The sequence below is a fragment of the Triticum urartu genome, chromosome 7A, assembly GCF_056163025.1.
Source record: "Triticum urartu cultivar PI428250 chromosome 7A, HENAU_Tu73, whole genome shotgun sequence".
NCBI lineage: Eukaryota > Viridiplantae > Streptophyta > Magnoliopsida > Poales > Poaceae > Triticum > Triticum urartu.
Genome location: NC_141879.1, coordinates 582,947,027 through 582,966,012, shown reverse-complemented (window position 1 = coordinate 582,966,012; position 18,986 = coordinate 582,947,027). Strand labels below are relative to the sequence as shown.

At 48.6% G+C, this 18,986-nt stretch overlaps 1 protein-coding gene, 1 long non-coding RNA gene and 1 pseudogene across 2 annotated transcripts; 1 reads left to right on the top strand and 2 right to left on the bottom strand.

The window, feature by feature from the left end:
* Nucleotides 1-1,205: 1,205 nt before the first annotated feature.
* LOC125524282 (cinnamoyl-CoA reductase 1) lies at nt 1,206-3,920 on the bottom strand. The gene is made up of 6 exons (XM_048689363.2): nt 3,690-3,920; nt 3,438-3,607; nt 2,875-3,060; nt 2,628-2,790; nt 1,670-1,862; nt 1,206-1,566 (listed from the first exon to the last, which is right to left on the bottom strand). The coding sequence occupies exons 1-6, from the start codon at nt 3,832-3,834 to the stop codon at nt 1,431-1,433; spliced, it is 993 nt and encodes a 330-aa protein (XP_048545320.2). The 5' UTR covers nt 3,835-3,920; the 3' UTR covers nt 1,206-1,430.
* Nucleotides 3,921-5,103: 1,183 nt separating this feature from the next.
* LOC125521251 (uncharacterized) lies at nt 5,104-7,216 on the top strand. Its single transcript, XR_007289114.2, has 2 exons — nt 5,104-5,322; nt 6,530-7,216. It is a non-coding gene; the product is annotated as an uncharacterized LOC125521251 (long non-coding RNA).
* Nucleotides 7,217-9,808: 2,592 nt separating this feature from the next.
* Nucleotides 9,809-10,694, bottom strand: LOC125519923 (flotillin-like protein 2 pseudogene; annotated as a pseudogene).
* Nucleotides 10,695-18,986: the final 8,292 nt, after the last annotated feature.

The following is an 18,986-nucleotide window of genomic DNA, read 5'->3' as shown; positions in this document are numbered from 1 at the left end:
CACTATCGGTTTTTCGAGAGTATTTTGCACTACAGTTTGATCATCGCATTGGCTACCATGGTCAAGCTCAGCTTAGTATGCCTGCAGACATGTAGGACTCGACGTTGTCCTGAGCGTCCCCTCCAACGTCCTAAACTTCCACCACAGCCTCTGCAGCTTCTCGGAGCTGAACACCTTCTCATCTCCACCAGCTAAACGAACCTGCCGACTCATCGTTACCGTCGTCAGAATCCCGAGAGTTTACACGGTGCACACATGACACATCGATGTACGTACAGATTAAGTGACAACGTCTTACTTCTTTGCGCAGTTTAGACTCGGATGCAGTCTCCTGATGACGGAAACCATTTGGAACACCTTCATTTTGACAAAATACCAGAGGTCTTGACCTCTATCTAAAAAGGAAAAATACGTTAAAAAATAATCCTCACCTTCATCTAATTTTTTTTTCAAAAGATTTCTTACTGCGGCCAATCAAGTTGTGCCATGTGGCATAGCTAGTTGGTCGCCCTTCACGCGACGCTTAATGGGTTTAATAATTGTCTGAAATTTGCTTGAACTTCCTCTTAGGGTGAAAACCCAAGACCTACCTTCGTGGTTGGACCTGGCAACAACGACCATCACGTGTCTTCCCATCGTGGAGGCATCGTTGTTGAAATAACTGAGTGATGGCATGGCATCATTAGTGGATGATGTTGATGGTTGCTGTTGCATGCTAATTTGTTTCGATGAGACTTTTGGCTGTCATTTCTATATTCCTTGTGTGTGCATTGGTGTTGTTATTCTCTCAAAAAATACAATCGTTTTTTGATATTTTTTTCACATGTACTTGCAGCGGCATTCAAGTAATGCCCCTTGATTTTACCGGGTCAGTGTGCATAGTAATTTTGCCGAGGCTAGTGTATGCTTATGATGCTTGTATTCTCTTAATGTAACATTGCAAGTCAATAGGAAACATCATTTACAAAAAAGATACAAATGGTCATGTAACTTTGTATCTTGCGTATCATATTTGCATTGAGAACGGCTTATGAAACATTGATATTTTTGGGACCGGGTATACATTGATATTTTTGGGACCGGGTATACGTAAGTTGTCTGACAATTGTTTTTGGATAAGTCAATCTTTTACGTCATTAGATTAAAATTCAACGATCATTCTTTTTCTTTTCTTCCTGCAACTTTCTTCCTCCTTCAACAGCTCCTTCTCCCATAAAACTGACTTACCCAAATTACAAATTCAGTCAACTTACATATAAAAATTGTGGTATTTGTCACACTAGTTTGATCAATACAATTTCACACTATCGTTTGATCATTGCATTAGCTACCGTGTTGTCCTTGAACTGAAACTAGCGCCATATCTGCAGTGCTCTTTAGGATACAAAATGCCCACCTCGCTACGCTCCGCGCGCAACCTTGGGGCATGCTCAGTTGAGTATGCCTGCAGACATGTAGGACTCAACGCTGTTCTTGAGCGTCTCCTCCAGCGTCCTGAACTTCCACCCCAGCCTTTGCAGCTTCTCTGTGCTGAACACCTTCTCATCTCCCACCAGCTGAACGAACCTGCCAACTCATTTACACCGTCGTCAGAACCCCAACAGTTTACACCGACTTACACTGTGCATGCATCGATGTACGTAGTACAGATTAAGTGATGGCGTCTTACCTGTTTGCGCAGTTCAGGTTGGGATGCAGGCTCCTGACGATGGAAACCATTTCGGACACCTTCCTGGCGTGCGCGCTGCAGATGTAGCGGCCGGCCGCCTCTGGGCTCTCGTACGCTAGCACAAGGGCGTCGGCGACGTCCCTGACGTCCACCATGTTCCTCACCCTGTCGTCCATGGCGTCCACGCTATCGCCTGCAGATATATCAAAGAGAAAATTCCTTATTTGATATTATCTTAAAATCTGCTTCTTTATTTGACACTGTAAAAGTTTTTCTTCCCTAATTGATATAAGTTTAAAATTTTATTTTTTATATGACATTTTCGTCCATTTTGAACCTAAATGGCACCTGAAAAGACTTTTTTGCCCCTCATCTGGTATGTGTGTGGGAGGCAATAGCGCACACACAGCATCAGTGCGAGGGCAGAAGCACACACGCATCAACACATACACACGCACGCGCACACACACGCAACAACACGTAGGCGTGCGTGTGCGCGCACACACACACGTAGCAACACACATACACGCGCACACACATGCAACAACACACACGCAGCAGCAGCAGCAGCACACACGCATGCAGCATGTAGTCACGCAACAGCACACACGCGCGCGCACGTACACACGCAGCAACACGCATGCACACACACATGCAGCAGCAGCACACATGTGCGCGTGCACCCACACACGCAACAGCACACACGCGCGCGCACAAAATACCGCATGAGGGGCAAAATTGTCTTTTCAGATGTCATTTAGTCTCAAAATGGACGAAATCGTCGTACTAGTGTCAAATAAGAAAGGAAAACTTTTCCAATGTCAAATAAGAAACCAGATTTTAAGACAGTGTCAAATAAGGAATTTTCTCTATATCAAAATCAATTCAAACGCAGCAGCTTATAATTGCAGTGCGTATTTATTTATCTGAATGTGAAAGGGCACGAGATGTAGCCTACATTTCAGGTATCTGATGAGGAACAAGCTGCTGGTGTTCACCGTGGGCTGCAGCAGAGGCCCAAACACCAGCGGTGGGCACACGGTCACCACGTCTAGCCCGGTCTTCTCTGCGTAAGCCCAGGCCTCGCGTTCGGCCAGCGTCTTGGAGAGGCAGTACCAACTCTAAGAAACCATCAAGCAAGAATGTAAGATGATGATCTCGCGGGTTAAGTTGAGTGACTAAGTCTAGAGACGATGGTAATTCACCTCGGTGGCTCTGCAGTACTCCTCGTCCGACCAGCAGTGTTCGTCCATGGTGGGGCCCTCGGGGGGGTTGGGATTGATGAAGATCGCGCCGACCGACGACACCACCACGACGCGGCGGACGCCGGCCTCACGGCAGGCCCGGAGCACGTTCAGCGTGCCGGCCACCGCCGGGGCAAGCAGCTCCACCTGCGCCGTGCAAGTGCAACCAATTACTACCGTAAAATTTCCCAAATTTCCTACAGAGTACTAGCGTGTACTCCCTTTGTTCCTAAATATTTGTCTTTTTAGACATTTCAAATGACTACTACATACAGATGCATGTAGACATATTTTAGAGTATAGAATCACTCATTTTGTTCCGTATATAGTCATTTGTAGAAATGCCTAGAAAGACAAGTACTCCCTTTATAAACTAATATAAAAGCATTTAGATCACTAAAAAATAGTAATCTAAACGTTTTTATATTAGTTTACGGAGGGAGTAGTTAGAAATGGAGGGAGTAGTAAGTACAGGCACAGCAGCCAGCCCTGGTGTGTTACAGATTTGACAGTTGGGGTGTTACCTCGGGGTTCATGGATTTGGTGGCGGGGCATGGGCTGGCGACGTGGAAGACGCCGGCACAGCCGGCCACGGCGGACGCCACGCTCGCGTAGTCCAGCACGTCGACCTTGAACAGCCGCAGCCGCTCGCCGGCGCCGTCCAGCGTCCTCAGGTGGTCATTCTTGGGGTTGCCTGAACGTACGGACAAATCCGCATCTTACTGACATGAGCGCAAAAACTTACAAGGGACCATCTCAAGAAAAGAAAATCTTACCAGGATCACGAACGGTGCCATGCACCGCGTAGTCTCCTCCGGCGAGGAGGCGCTCCACGAGCCACGAGGCGATGAAGCCTCCCGCGCCCGTCACGCACACAGCCGCCGCCGCCGCCGTCGCCTTCCCCGCGCCGGCCGGGTTCATATCGCTCCTCTGCCCGTACTCTACACCGTGGCCCGAGAGGGACTCCTGGATGTCTATGCTTATCTTCGGTGCATAGTACCTATCACCCGGCCGTCCCAGAAAGTTTAAACTAGTCGTACGAGTCAAGTTGATCTTAAAAAAAAGTATGGAATCCAGCTCCTTAATTTAATTAAAGAGCCCATATTTAATTGAGATCTTCAATTAAAATTAGGGCATTCAATTTTGACAACGTCAATAATTTCTCAACGCTAAGTCATTCAATTATTTTATACTCCCTCCGTTCTGAATTACTTGTCGCAAGTTTGAATGTATCTAGATGTATTTTAGTTTTAGATACATCCATTTCTGCGACGAGTAATTTGGAATGGAGGAAGTACTATACATTATGTTTCCTAATTTTTCAGGCTTCACAGTATTCAATTTAGGATTGAGTCAACTGATTTTGACCAGGTCAACACTTTCTCGGGCTCTCTCATCCAATTCTTTTAATTCACTATGTTTTCTAATTTTAAAGCTTTTTCATTCAATTGAGGTATTCAATTCTGGATTTGGTTTATGTTTTGACGGGGCAAACGATTTTTTAAATCAATTAGCAGCAACCGGCCTATTAAAATATATTAATCCCGCGCACCCTTCCATCACCTGGAAAAAAAGAAGTGCCACCATGTCATATTCTAGCACCAAACATGCGACCACCGACACCGAAATTTCCTCACATAGATATAGGTTGGTTAACGGATGACTCAGAATCACACCATGAAAGATCCACCAAATCACCATATTACAATAAAAATAAAACACACTCCATAATCTTCACCACCCGCCAAACTAAATACTCCATCAGTTCCAAAATATAAGGGGTACTCCCTCCATTCCCTTATACGAGGCCACTTTATTTTTTGTGTCAAACTTTGACTTATAATTTTGGTCAACAAAATATGGATTATATGTGATAAAAATATATTATCGGAAAGTTCTTTGAAATGTGCATCCAATTAATTTTTTTGGCATACAACTCACTTTTTGTTTATCTTTATCTTTACCTAATATTAAAGAGAGAAAACTTTCATAGTTCTTTATACGTCATATTTTTATATCCGTTGATTTTATATTAATTATAAAGATTGACGGCTGAGATTAATTGAGCGATCTTTCTGTCCTCTTATGTCCTTCAGTCCAGATAGAAAAAGAAAATAGACCGAGGAGAGCATGGACACGTCTCCTCCTGTCCTGATAGAAATTTTTTATTATACACGAGCAAATGGAAACATCACGCACACGATTCCTTTGTCCTCGGCACGCACGAAGACGCCACGCTGTTGCTGCTACTCCTCACCTCGCCCTTAGATCGGAATTGAAGTCGTTGCGGAGGGACGGAGGCACGCATGCATCGTGACCTAGGCAGACGAGCCACCAGGAGGGGATCCGTGCCGGATGGCTGCGGACGCGCCTCTCCCTTGATCCCCTTTCATCTCGATGGCGGGACAGGTCAGTGGCCTCTCAAGCTCTCTCTTCCTCCCCCTCCTCCACCTCGCACCGCCAGGACGATGCTGCCTCACCTTCCATATGCCCCCTTGACGTCGGCTAGACGAGATGGGCAGGTCACCCGCCGCCCCCTCCCACCGTGAGGAAGATGACGCCAGAGCCAGGCGGCGGTGCTGGGCTGTACGCCGACCCTCCCTCAGCCGCCTCCGTCCTCCGTACAGATGCTCCGTCCTCCGTTTCGATCGGCTCTGCCCCAACTTTGACTGACAACTGGTGCTCCGCATCAACCTCCTCTGCCCCGGTCTAGACATCGGGTAGCAGCAAGCTGAGGTCGGGGTCGCAGTCCAGCAACGAAAGGAGGGTGGCCCTGCCAAGAATAGGAGGCTCTCTGGTCGGGGTAGCAGCTGGAGGAGGAGACGACGAGGGCCTCCATGGCAGTTTCTGATGACAGGCCATATTTTAAGTGTTTTCAGTTTCAGGCACACTCCCAGCAGGCCTCCCCTCTCAAAATAGATCTCTGAACATGCTCTCCATGGGTAGTATGACGATCTGTGATGCACCTCTGTTTGGTAGATACACCAAATGAACAGATGGACAAAGAGGAGAAAAGAAGAACTAGCTAATGAAAGCACGATGCAACTGCGAGCACACATGTAACAAATAATGCAGAATAAGATGTCACATGCAACCATGTGCTAAGTATGTTTGATATAAGCACAGTCATAGGGAGCTTCAAATTGTAGGAAAGTTCATTTTAACTGCTCAAAATCTATGTACTGAATAATTTTAAACTTATCGTCAGCTTGATCAAGCAGCCTGAATTTGACGCCTCATCTGTTAGATGTTCAGAATCAGCTGGCAATTGGCTGCAACCTTCGTCTCTAAAATTGAATAATAATACAACACTTTGGTTATTCAGTCCCCTTAGGATACAAGTACTTCCAAATCGTTCAACTCCAACTGCACTTGTCAAAAATTCAGAACAGTAGCAGACTACTAAATTGGAACTTACGAAATGCCACTCTCACCAACCTCCCAACCAAGACAAGATGGAAATTGTGGTGCCTATTCGATTAATTCTGGTACCACTACATTATCAATTAGCTTTAATCGTCTCAGTGCCGGTTCATTCTAGCAAATTGTTGATTTGTATGGTTTTGGGAATTGGTGAGATATTGGATTTACTGATGTGAGAATTGTCTATGTTCAGCAAGGCACGGCGGTGGCCGGTGGTGGACGAGACATTCAGCCTTTTCAGCTATGCAGTCGACCATCAAGTATTGACTGTCATAACTTCAGGTTACTTTGATAAACTGATTTCTGCACAATGGTACTGATGTGCAGTGTACTCGACGTAGAGTGGTGTTTTCATATTGCTGGCATAGGAGTACTATCAATGCGAGCTTCAGTTACAATGGCAACATATGACCGAATGTCCATGTATCGAAATGTATGTTATAGCTGATATTAAGAGCAAATGTCCAATATTATTTGTTGTATATTCTGATCTATGATCAAAATTTGTATTGTGGGCAACAACACGACAACGCTACTGGTTGGGCTGAAGGAACCGGCAAAGTTGTTTAATGGTGATATCATTGTGGAGTTGGACTGCTTGTCGCTGGTGCAGGCACTTGAACCTCAAACGGTTAACAAGTCCAAGCTGTTCTCTGTTACTTGTGACATCAAGGAGGCTTTGAAGCACTTCAAATCCCACCAGATTAATTGGGTCTGTAGGGACCAAAGCAAGTTTGCTCACTGTCTTGCCGATTGGGCCAGTAGATAAGGTGTTCAGAGAGCTTTTCCAAGCTGAATGTAATCCGGGTGTATGATCATTGTTCTCAAATATTATTTTGTGTTATGGGCAGATGGAACTAATGGTATATTTCACTCACGAGATGCATCGTTGATAGAATTATGTACATATAATTTTTTATGGTCTATTAGCATATTAGGCGGAGGGTGTTACAGCATCCCACTCGCAAAGTTGACGCCGCGTCCAAGTACGCAGGGATAGCGGGCTGCGGGTCTCACGTCCAGCTCGACGAGATTGTTCATTAAGTTTTAAACATTTCATTATGCTAGCGCGCTGCAATGGCATGTGTGTGATGCGGTGGTCGAGTTCACCGCTTTGAGATTGACCATGTTCGGATGCGTTGTGATTAGGTGAACACTACAACCATCATTGGCGAGGGTCGGAAGGTGGATAAGCAATGACACAAATGGGGTGCCATGTCCAAATAGAATACATGGACCGGGAAGGGGTTTGAGCCTGTTTGCATGTATTTTTTTTCTCCCGTTGCAATGCATGGGCATGTTTCCTAGTAAAATAAATGGCCAAAGTTAGACATAAAAATATGATGTGGCCTTGTATAAGGGAGTGGAGGGAGTATTAGTTTTGTACAAAGTCAAATTTCTTCTACTTTGACCGAGTCAAGAGCAAAAATATCAACATCCACAATATTAAACAAAAAAGTATGACAAATTCATTCCACGATGAATTTGAAAATACTGACTTGATATTTTGGATTTTTATATATTTCTCTTCAAATTTTATTGAACTTAAAAGGTTTGATTTTAAAAAATGTAATCTCCACCACCCGCCAAACTAAGTATTCCTTCAGTTCCAAAATATAAGGGGTATTAATTCTGTAGCAAGTCCAATTTCTTCATCTTTGACCAAGTCAAGAGCAAAAATATCAATATCCACAATATTAAACAAAAAAGTATGGAAATTAATTTCATGATGAATTTAAAAATACCGATTTGATATTATGGATTTCTATATATTTTTCTACAAATTTTATCGAATTTAAAAGGTTTAACTTTTCAAAAAAAGTAATACATAATATATTTTGAAACAGAGTGATTATTTTTTAAAGAAACCCAATAATACCAACGGCGCAGCAAAGCACGCTCAACCCTTCTAGTCAACGGTGAAAGCTGTCATAGAACATGTCAGTTTTGTTTACACTTCCTAAAACACAGTCCTATATATGGTGCACAATCGATTTTTCTAGTTTCAGATTTCTTGGGTTGATCCCAGAGCTTGTATTTGCTGTTTCTGTCTTTGTATGTTCTTTTCTGGTTGGGAAACATCTGCCACCGGCTGGCCGGCCAATGTGTTGGGCCGGTCTCATGCGCGTCGTCTGATGTATCCAAATCGGACGCTCACATTTCCTCCTGACTCGTACTCGCACGTGTCCATGTGCTGGCGGGGTCCACGCACCGCTTTGGACACAACCTTATCCTTTCATTCATGTCGTGCTCCTCCATTCTCGACCACTCGTTCCCCTTTCTTTTTTCGCCAACCACCTTTGATCCTTACTGCAGCACGGTGATGACCAACGCAACGAGGCGTTGCAGATTTTGTGGAGAACTACCGGCGGCGGCGCGACATAGATGCCAACCACCGGCGCGCGTTTGCAGCAACCACCGACGTCGGCGTGACAAAGATGCTTTGAAGGCAAACCATCGTGACGGTGCGACAGAGATGTTGCGGTGGAGGCGTGCGGCGACGCTGGAGAACCGGTCAGCACTTTGCTAGAACCGACATTGGGGTTTGCCGCAACGAGCAAGGCTACATGATGGAACCAGCTTCCAATTTTACTGGAACCTGATTGTTCCTTCACCGACGACTTCATTTTTGCTGGAACTGCTGGAACCGACTAGTTCATTTGCTACATTAGTTTTGTTTGAGTTTTGCTGCTATATCTTTTTTGTTGTAACCTTGGTAAATTCTGGTTGGAACCGGCCAATGTCTTTGCTTCAACTGACCGCTGAGATTGTTGTTCACTAGATTTTTCGATGGGAACTCGACGGCGACATTTTTTGCTGCTAGAACCAATGCAATTTTTTGCTGGAACAGGCTATTTCACTTTCTACGTCAAACATTTGTTGGAGTTGGTGTTGTGTCCTTTTTTGCTTCAACCTTTGTGTGTTCTAGCTGGAACCGGGCAATTTTTTGGCTTCAACTGACCACTGAGTATTCGCAAAAAAAAAAGAAAAAAAGAAAAAAAGCCTGACCACTAAGATTTTTTTGTTTGCTCAGATTTTTCGCTGGGCACACGTGTTGACGACGGCGCCGAGCCAGAGCCGGTGATGTGAGATTTGCTGCAACCATGGCACCCGCGAGATGGAACCGGTAGGCATCAGAGCTACATCCATGGTGATGGGATCCATCGGCAGCCGTGTTGCAATCCCGGCAGCGGGGGGCCCCTCGCCTGTGCTCGTCGGCCACGGCTACCACAACGAGTAGACGTGACCTGCGGCGAGCGCGTGGTTTTTCTCGTGACCGGCGTGGGGAAGAATGTGATGTGGAAGAGGAGGACCGAATCCTAGGGCTGCGGGGCCTATCACTCGCCTTTTTGGTTTGTGTATATGCATATGAAGCACTTTGATTCACCAAAAAAACAACTATTGCATCAATAACCAGCCAAAGAACAAGCAAATTACATGCGTGAGATTCAACGGAAGTCACAAAATCCGTCTAGAGCTCTGCATGGCGGATGTCGACGGCCTTCGCCGCCTCGACCTCGGGTCCTCGGCCACCTTGGCCTGCTTGTCCCACTCGGCCTTCTTCATGGCGAGCTCGGCCTTGGCCGCGGCGATTTCCGCCGCCCTTCCGTTCTCGAGCACCTGCACCTCAGCCTTCACCTTGGCCTCCTCCTTAGCGCTTGGCCGTGCTGCGGCACCGACGACATATTGGTCTCGGCGTCCACCTTTGCCGCGTTCTGGCCCGTCTGCCCCTCCGTCTCCATGGCTCCAACCTCTCCCTTCATCCGGGACTCCTCCACGTCCACCATGGCCTGGTTCGACGTGTCCTGCTGCGTCTGCTGGCCGAGGTAGGAGAAGAACTCGTGTCGTGGCACCTCCACCAGCTGCTTCACGTCGGTGTTGTCGACGACCAGGCCGAACTGGTTGAGCTCAAGCTGCACCCTGTTGAACACCTTCTCCTTGAAGGTCTTGGTGCCCTTGAGGATCTCCTCCATGGTGAGCTCCGCGGCGAGCACGCGGGTCTCGCCCTCGACGATCCCCTTGACGAGCTCCCGGTCGTGGATCTTCCTCGAACTGTCCAGCGGCGCGGTGAGCTTGGTGTAGAGGAGGAGCTGCGCCTCGAGGTTCTTCCCGTCCGACTCCTCAGCCCCTGTGGCCGTGATCTTGGGGCCGATGGCGCAGACGGCGGAGATTATGAAGGGCAGCCTCTCGGCACTCATGGCGTGCACCTCAAACTCGTAGCTCACCGGCGAGATGCTGAACTTCTTGCACTGCTGCCCCACGAAAACCCACGCCTTCTTGGCGAGCTTGACGCCGTCGATGCCCCAGCCGATGATGGCCAGGTACTCCGATGCGTCTGCGACATGGAAGCTAGCCATCTTCGATCTCCTCCGCTGATCCTTACTTTGTGATCTACGCACGGCATCGGCGACAACTACCTCCCGAGAACAAAAAAAGGCAATATAAAGATGAGGGTTACGAATCGCGGTGATGCATAGGTAGTATAGAGCTACGAATCTATTTTTTTGCGGGCAAAACAGAGAGCTTTTATTCAACAAAGGAGTTGTCCCGGCAGTCAGCGAGAAGGCTGCTTACCAAGAAACTAGGAGTCTCGTCAAGCCAACAGTCGGTCACACTCAAAGTGCATGCACGTTTTGCACAGAGATGCGCCGGCAAGTTTGCTGACCTGATTACATGCTGAATCTCGAAAATTGAAAAATCAAAAGCTAGCTCTCCTATTTCATCTAAGATAGGAGCCACAATCGAACGCAAATTGTGGCGAGTGTTCCAGAGTTGCACCAACTCCTGGCAATCGGTCTCCATTATCACATGCGAGAGGCCTCGAAGTTTTGCAAATAGAGCTCCTTCCCGCATCGATATAGCTTCCATTAATAATGGATCTGAGATCTCACCGAACGGCTTGCACCATGCTCCCAACAACGCGGATGCGGACCGGGCTATGCCACCCACCCCTCCTCTACCTTCTGCGACATTAAGTGCACCATCCGTCGTGATCTTCACCATACCTGAGTCGAGCGGCCGCCAGCCATGTCCTGGTAACAGAATGGGAGCGGTCTGAGGCAGTTCCAACAGTGCAAGAGCCTCCCTCGTCGCCCTGATGGCGGCTGTTGGGTCCCTTCCCTCTTCACCATGTTTGATCCGATTTCGAGAATGCCAAATCGTCCACATGATGGTGATAACCTTTGCTCGATCTTCATCCTTGACTCGGTCTCCACATAGGATGTCTCTGGCCCAAGAACGTGGGTGTAAGCAAGGAAGCCGAAGACCGAACCACACACGCGCTTCATCCCAAAAGCGGCGTGCATGCGAGCATTGAATTAGGGCATGCATAGGATCCTCCTCCTTAGCCAGACATACCTTGCAAGTGTCTAGAACTGCAATATGACGGTATTTGAGAGTGCATTCATCCGGCAGAATCCCTCGTAGTACCCTCCACCAGAACACTCGTACCTTTGGGATCACTTTGAGTTTCCACAGAGCAGACCACATCTGTTTGTCATCTCTTGAAGCACCGGTAGCCGCCCCTTCCTCTAGAGCATTGCGCTCATTCTGAGTCACTAGAGCACGGTATGCCGACTTAATAGTGTAGTTGCCTGATCTTTCAAAGGCCCAAGCATAGAAATCCTCACCTCTGCCCCTCCTGATTGGGATGTTTAGAATGGCGTCAGCATCAGGGGCAATGAAGGTGGTTCGAATCAACTCCTGCCTCCATGACCAGTTCTCGGGATCTATAAGATCCGAGACTGTCCGAACAATGGTGTTCGGTGGCTTCAGCAGCGATGTCATCGAGATGGTCCCGGGAATCCATTTACCAGCCCACACATTGATGGAGTTCCCGTCTCCTACTCTCTTAATGAGTCCCACACGAAAAGCTTCCCTTCCTGCAATGATAGCTCGCCATGTAGCTGGTGCCGACTTAGGCACCGTGGCATGCACAAAATCTGTATCAGGGAAGTAGCGACCCTTAAGAACCCTTGCACACAAAGAATTAGGGTTAGTCATAAATCGCCAACCATGCTTCCCGAGCAGCGCAATATTAAACTAATGAGGCTCCCGAAAACCCATTCCTCCTTTGCACTTTGGTGTCGCCAGAGTATCCCTGGAAACCCAATGCAATGCATTCTTGTCAATAGAGCTGCTCCAAAAATATTTCGCCATTGGTGAAGTCAGACTCTTGCATACCTTTTTTGATAGTAAGAATGTGCTCATCGAATACGTGGGAATAGCCTGAACCACTGATTTCAACAAAGTTTCACGACTTGCGCATGCAAGTAATTTTTCAAACCATCCCTGTATCCTCCCACGAGCTCTCTCCCCAATATGATCGAAGGTCCTGCTCGTGATGCGACCGACCGCCGTGGGCAGTCCCAGGTAGCGCTCACTGAACGCCTCAACGTCGATGTTGAGGACGCCTTTCAATTGATGCTTGAGCTGGGCTAGTGTATTAGAACTGAAGTAGATGGCGCTCTTAGCGCGATTAACACACTGTCCCGACGCTTCACCATAAATTCTCAAAATCTCATTAAGTCTCTCGGCACTCTAGGTGTTTGCACTGTTGAAGATCAAGCTGTCATCTGCGAATAGAAAGTGTATCACCCAAGGTGACCTATAGCTGACTCTTATGCCTCTGTCAATGTACCCGAGAATGTAATACTTCAACAAAGAAGACATGCCGTCCGCACAGAGCAAAAAAAGGAACGGCGACGCCGGGTCACCTTGCCTCAAACCTCACGAGGGAGTGAAAAAGGGCAGTAGCTCTCCGTTAACACGGACAGAGAACCATACTGAAGATACACACTTCATAATTAATCGAACAAAGACAATGTTAAAACCCAGCTTTGTTAGAATAGCCTCAAGAAAGTGCCACTCGACTCGGTCGTAAGCTTTCATCATGTCTAGTTTAATTGCACAAGCATAGTTTTTTCCTTTATTCCGCCTCCTCATTGTGTGCACACTTTCATATGCCACTAAGACATTATCAGTTACCAGACGTCCAAGAACAAAAGCGCTTTGCTCTTCACTGATGATCTCGTCCATGAATGCCCTCATTCGGTTAGTCACACATTTTGAAGCAATCTTGTACAGAACCAAACACAATGCAATAGGTCTATATTGTGAGATAGACTGAGGGTGTCGTACCTTGGGAATCAAAGTGATGGAGGTATCATTGAAGCCCACTGGTAGTTCTCCTCCATTCAAAAAGTCCAGAACCGCCGCGGTTACAGCATCACCCAATAAACTCCAATGATGCTGATAAAACCCCGCAGTAAAACCATCCACCCCCGGTGCTTTGGAGGGAGCCATTTGGAACAAAGCTGTCCTGACCTCTGCCGCAGTAAAGGGTTTTGTAAGTTCCACGTTCATGTCATCCGTGACTGAGGGAGTCCTGGATTAGGGGGTGTTCGGATAGCCGGACTATACCTTCAGCCGGACTCCTGGACTATGAAGATACAAGATTGAAGACTTCGTCCCATGTCCGGGAGGGACTTTCCTTGGCGTGGAAGGCAAGCTTGGCGATACGGATATGTAGATCTCCTACCATTGTAACCGACTCTATGTAACCCTAACCCTATCTGATGTCTATATAAACCGGAGGGTTTTAGTCCGTAGGACAACATACACATCAACAATCATACCATAGGCTAGCCTCTAGGGTTTAGCCTCCTCGATATCGTGGTAGATCTACTCTTGTACTACCCATATCATCAATATTAATCAAGCAGGACGTAGGGTTTTACCTACATCGAGAGGGCCTGAACCTGGGTAAAACTTCGTGTCCCTTGCCTCCTGTTACCATCCGGCCTAGACGCACAGTTCGAGACCCCCTACCCAAGATCCGCCGGTTTTGACACCGACATTGGTGCTTTCATTGAGAGTTCCTCTGTGTCGTCGCCGTCAGGCTCGATGGCTCCTACGATCATCAATAGCGATGCAGTCCAGGGTGAGACCTTCCTCCCCGGATAGATCCTCGTCTTCAGCGGCTTCGCACTGCAGGCCAATTCGCTTGGCCGTCTGGAGCAGATCGAAATCTACGCCCCTGGCCGTCAGGTCAGATTTGGAAGTTTAAACTACACGGCTGACATCCGCGGGGACTTGATCTTCGACGGATTCGAGCCACTGCCGAGCGCGCCGCACTGTCACGACGAGCATGATCTAGCTCTGCTGCCGAACAGTGCCCTGGAGGCCGCACCCACATCGGCTCCGACCCTTAATTTGGAGCCAACTGCGCCGATCGAGGATGGGCGGTTGGACGCCACCCCGGGGGCTACGACCCCAACGGTGATTGAGCCGAACGCCAGCCCCGTACTCTGCGAGACTCGTGACTCCAAGGAGCCGGACTCCTCCAAACTCCGAACCCTCCGCGCCCCTGCCGATCGAATCCGATTGGGTGCCGATCATGGAGTTCACTGCCGCGGACATCTTTCAGCACTCGCCTTTCAGCGATATCCTGAAGTCACTAAAGTCTCTCTCTTTATTGGGAGAGCCCTGGCCGAACTACGGTCAGCAAGGTTGGGGTACGGACGATGAAGAAATTCGAAGCCCACCCACCACCCACTTTATAGCCACTGTCGACGACTTAACCGACATGCTCGACTTCAACTCCGAAGACATCAACGGTATGGACGCCGATGAAGGAGATGATGAAGAACCAGCGCCTACTAGGCCCTGGAAAGCCACCTCGTCATATGACATATACATGGTGGACACCCCAAAAGAGGGAGATGGAGATGGAACAGCAGAGGATGACCCCTCCAAGAAACAGCCTAAGCGTCGGCGTCAGCGGCGCCGCTCAAAATCCCGCCAAAACAAACACGGTGATTCCAGTACAGGAGATAATAATACTCCAGAAAGCACCGAAGAAAACCCCCTCCAGCAAGATTTAGCACAGGAGGATGGAGAAACCAGTCGTCATGAGAGAGCGGCAGACAGAGAGGTCGAGGACGATAATTATATGCCTTCCTCCGAAGACGAGGCAAGCCTCGACGACGACGAATTCGTCGTGCCAGAGGATCCCGTCGAGCAAGAGCGTTTTAAACGCAGGCTTATGGCCACGGCAAGAAGCCTCAAGAAAAAACAACAACAACTTAGAGCTGATCAAGATTTGCTGGTCCACAGATGGACCGAAGTCCTTGCGGCCAAAGAGCATAAACTCGAACTCCCCTCCAAGAGCTACCCAAAGCGTAGGTTGCTACCCCGATTAGAGGAGGAAGCACTTGATGCGGCCGACCGGCCACCTCGTGGCCGCGACAGAGAGGCCTCCCGACCCTCTACTCAAGCCGCACCCCGTACCAAGGCACGGGAATATGCGCCGCACTTACGAGACATGTTGGAGGACAAGGCAAGGCAAACACGCTCGATCTACGGATCACGTGGGCGCCCCACGGCTCGAGACGGTAACCGTCACGCCGGCCACAAATTCGGCAGGGCCGAACACAGCTCATTGGAGCTACGTCATGATATCGCCCAGTACAGAGGCGCCGCACACCCACTATGCTTTACAGATGAAATAATGGATCATCAAATCCCCGAGGGTTTCAAACCCGTAAACATCGAATCATATGATGGCACAACAGATCCTGTGGTATGGATCGAGGATTATCTCCTTCATATCCACATGGCCCGCGGCGATGATTTCCACGCCATCAAATACCTCCCACTCAAGCTTAAAGGACCAGCTCGGCATTGGCTTAACAGCTTGCCAATAGGATCAATCAGTTTTTGGGAGGACCTGGAAGCCGCATTCCTCGACAATTTACAGGGCACTTATGTGCGACCCCCAGACACCGATGACCTAAGTCACATAATTCAGCAGCTAGAGGAATCGGCCAGGCAATTCTGGACACGGTTCCTAACAAAGAAAAATCAAATAGTCGTTTGTCCAGACGCTGAGGCCCTAGCAGCCTTCAAGCACAATATCCGTGACGAATGGCTGGCCCGGCACCTTGGACAGGAAAAGCCGAAATCTATGGCAGCACTCACGACATTCATGACCCGCTTTTGCGCGGGAGAAGACAGCTGGCTTGCTCGTAGCAACAATATGACCAAAAACCCTGGTAATTCGGACACCAGGGACAGTAGTGGCAGGTCGCGTCGCAACAAGCAGAAGCGCCACATTAACGGCGACAATGCTGAGGATATGACAGTTAATGCGGGATTCAGAGGCTCTAAATCCGGTCAGCGGAAAAAGCCATTCAAAAGGAATCCTAGGGGCCCGTCCAGTTTGGACTGAATACTCGACCGCTTGTGCCAGATACACGGCACCCCCGAAAAGCCGGCCAATCACACCAACAGGGATTGTTGGGTGTTCAAGCAGGCAGGCAAGTTAAACGCCGAAAATGAAGACAAGGGGCTGCATAGCGATGACGAGGAGGAGCCCCGGCCGCTGAACAACAGTGGACATAAGGGTTTTCCCCCACAAGTGCGGACGGTGAACATGATATACGCAACCCACGTCCCCAAAAGGGAGCGGAAGCGCGCGTTAAGGGACGTATACGCGGTAGAGCCAGTCGCCCCAAAGTTCAACCCATGGTCCTTGTCGGTGTCAAAACCGGCGGACCTCGGGTAGGGGGTCCCGAACTGTGCGTCTAGGCCGGATGCTGACAGGAGGCAAGGGACACGAAGTTTTACCCAGGTTCGGGCCCTCTCGATGGAGGTAAAACCCTACGTCCTGCTTGATTAATATTGATGATATGGGTAGTACAAGAGTAGATCTACCACGAGATTGAGGAGGCTAAACCCTAGAAGCTAGCCTATGGTATGATTGTTGATGTGTATGTTGTCCTACGGACTAAAACCCTCTGGTTTATATAGACACCAGATAGGTTTAGGGTTACATAGAGTCGGTTACAATGGTAGGAGATCTTCATATCTGTATCGCCAAGCTTGCCTTCCACGCCAAGGAAAGTCCCTTCCGGACACGGGACAGAGTCTTCAATCTTGTATCTTCATAGTCCAGGAGTCCGGCTGAAGGTATAGTCCGGCCATCCGGACACCCCCTAATCCAGGACTCCCTCAATCCTCCTGCCCGATCACCTTTGATCGAAGGGACCATCCCACTAGCATCCGTCATGGCGGATTCGCCGCATTGGTCCTAGACCCACTCATTGATGGATTTCATCTCACTAGAGTCCTTATGGACGGCGGTAGCAGCCTGAACCTGCTTTACCAGGATACAGTGCGGAAAATGGGCATAGATCCCTCAAGGATTAAGCCCACCAAAACGACCTTTAAAGGCGTAATACCAGGTGTAGAGGCCAACTGTACAGGCTCAGTCACACTTGAAGTGGTCTTCGGATCTCTGGATAATTTCCGAAGCGAGGAGTTAATCTTCGACATAGTCCCGTTTCGCAGTGGTTATCACGCACTGCTCGGGCGAACCGCATTCGCTAAGTTCAACGCGGTACCACACTACGCATACCTTAAGCTCAAGATGCCAGGCCCTTGAGGAGTAATTACGGTCAATGGAAACAAAAAACGCTCTCTCCGAACGGAGGAGCACACGGCGGCCCTTGCAGCGGAAGTACAAAGCAGCCTCTCCAGGTAGTTCTCCAGTCCGGCCACTAAACGATCGGACACCGTCAAGCGCGCCCAGCGTAACCTACAACAAGATCGCCTGGCACGATCCGAGCAGGCGTAGCAATGCGGCCCCAACCCCAACCCCCGCAAAAAGGCGACGCCAGTACTTCGCGTCCATAACTACGCCCTAGAGATACCATGGGTACAGGGGGAGGGGCACCATCACGTCACGCCCAAAAATATAGTTTAAACCGTACCAGGGGCTGCCGATTTTTTTATTTATTTTTATTTTTCTCTTACTTTCAGGATTCCATCCTTCGGAAGGCCTGTTCGGCATTTCAATTGCCGCACAAACGATGCAAGAACCAGGGAAGCAGACAAGCCACGCCGCAGTACGGAACTCCCAGGTGGTCTCTATCACGAGCAGTATACCTGTTCCGCATACTATTCCGCAGCTTGCCCCTGGAACGGACATGTTAACTAGTCCAACCTTCCACTTATCGCATTATTTGTATCATTCTGCTTCGATCACAACCCTTTTTAATAAACAATGCATAGCTTTCGTCTATTTTTGCATTACCCTTTTTCTTTTTATGTATGTTCCTTAACGACATGTTGCACCCGTACACGTTGGTACGGACAAAATACGCCAGGGGCTTTAGTACCCCTCAATATGGTGTGAGAAGTCCGAACCTTTAACAAGTGCGGCACCCCGAACTTATAGCATTATATGCATCGGCTCCGAATCATGTCTTGGGTCAATAGTTGGGTTTTCCCGGCTCCTATGTCTTGGTGCCTTACGTCCCGCTATATCGGCTAAGGTAGCACTAGGAGAACCACTGCGATTATGCCCCAGTTGAGCTGGGTCGAGCACCTCAGTGGAGAAAGCTAAAACTGACTGTCATGATGAAGCGAGAGTTGGTCGCTGTTCGACAGGTTTTTCGAGTCCCTAAAGACTTATGCCGCTTAGGGCGAGATGCCGGCTCTGTCCGGCCAAGGCGTGGATAGCGCCCCGAACTCGGTCTTCCGAATACCAGGGGCTTCGCCGAAATTTAAAATTATAGAATTATATGGCTAAGTGAGAGTGTTCACGCATTATAGTCCGATTTCCTTGTTCGTTGGGCTGAGCGCCT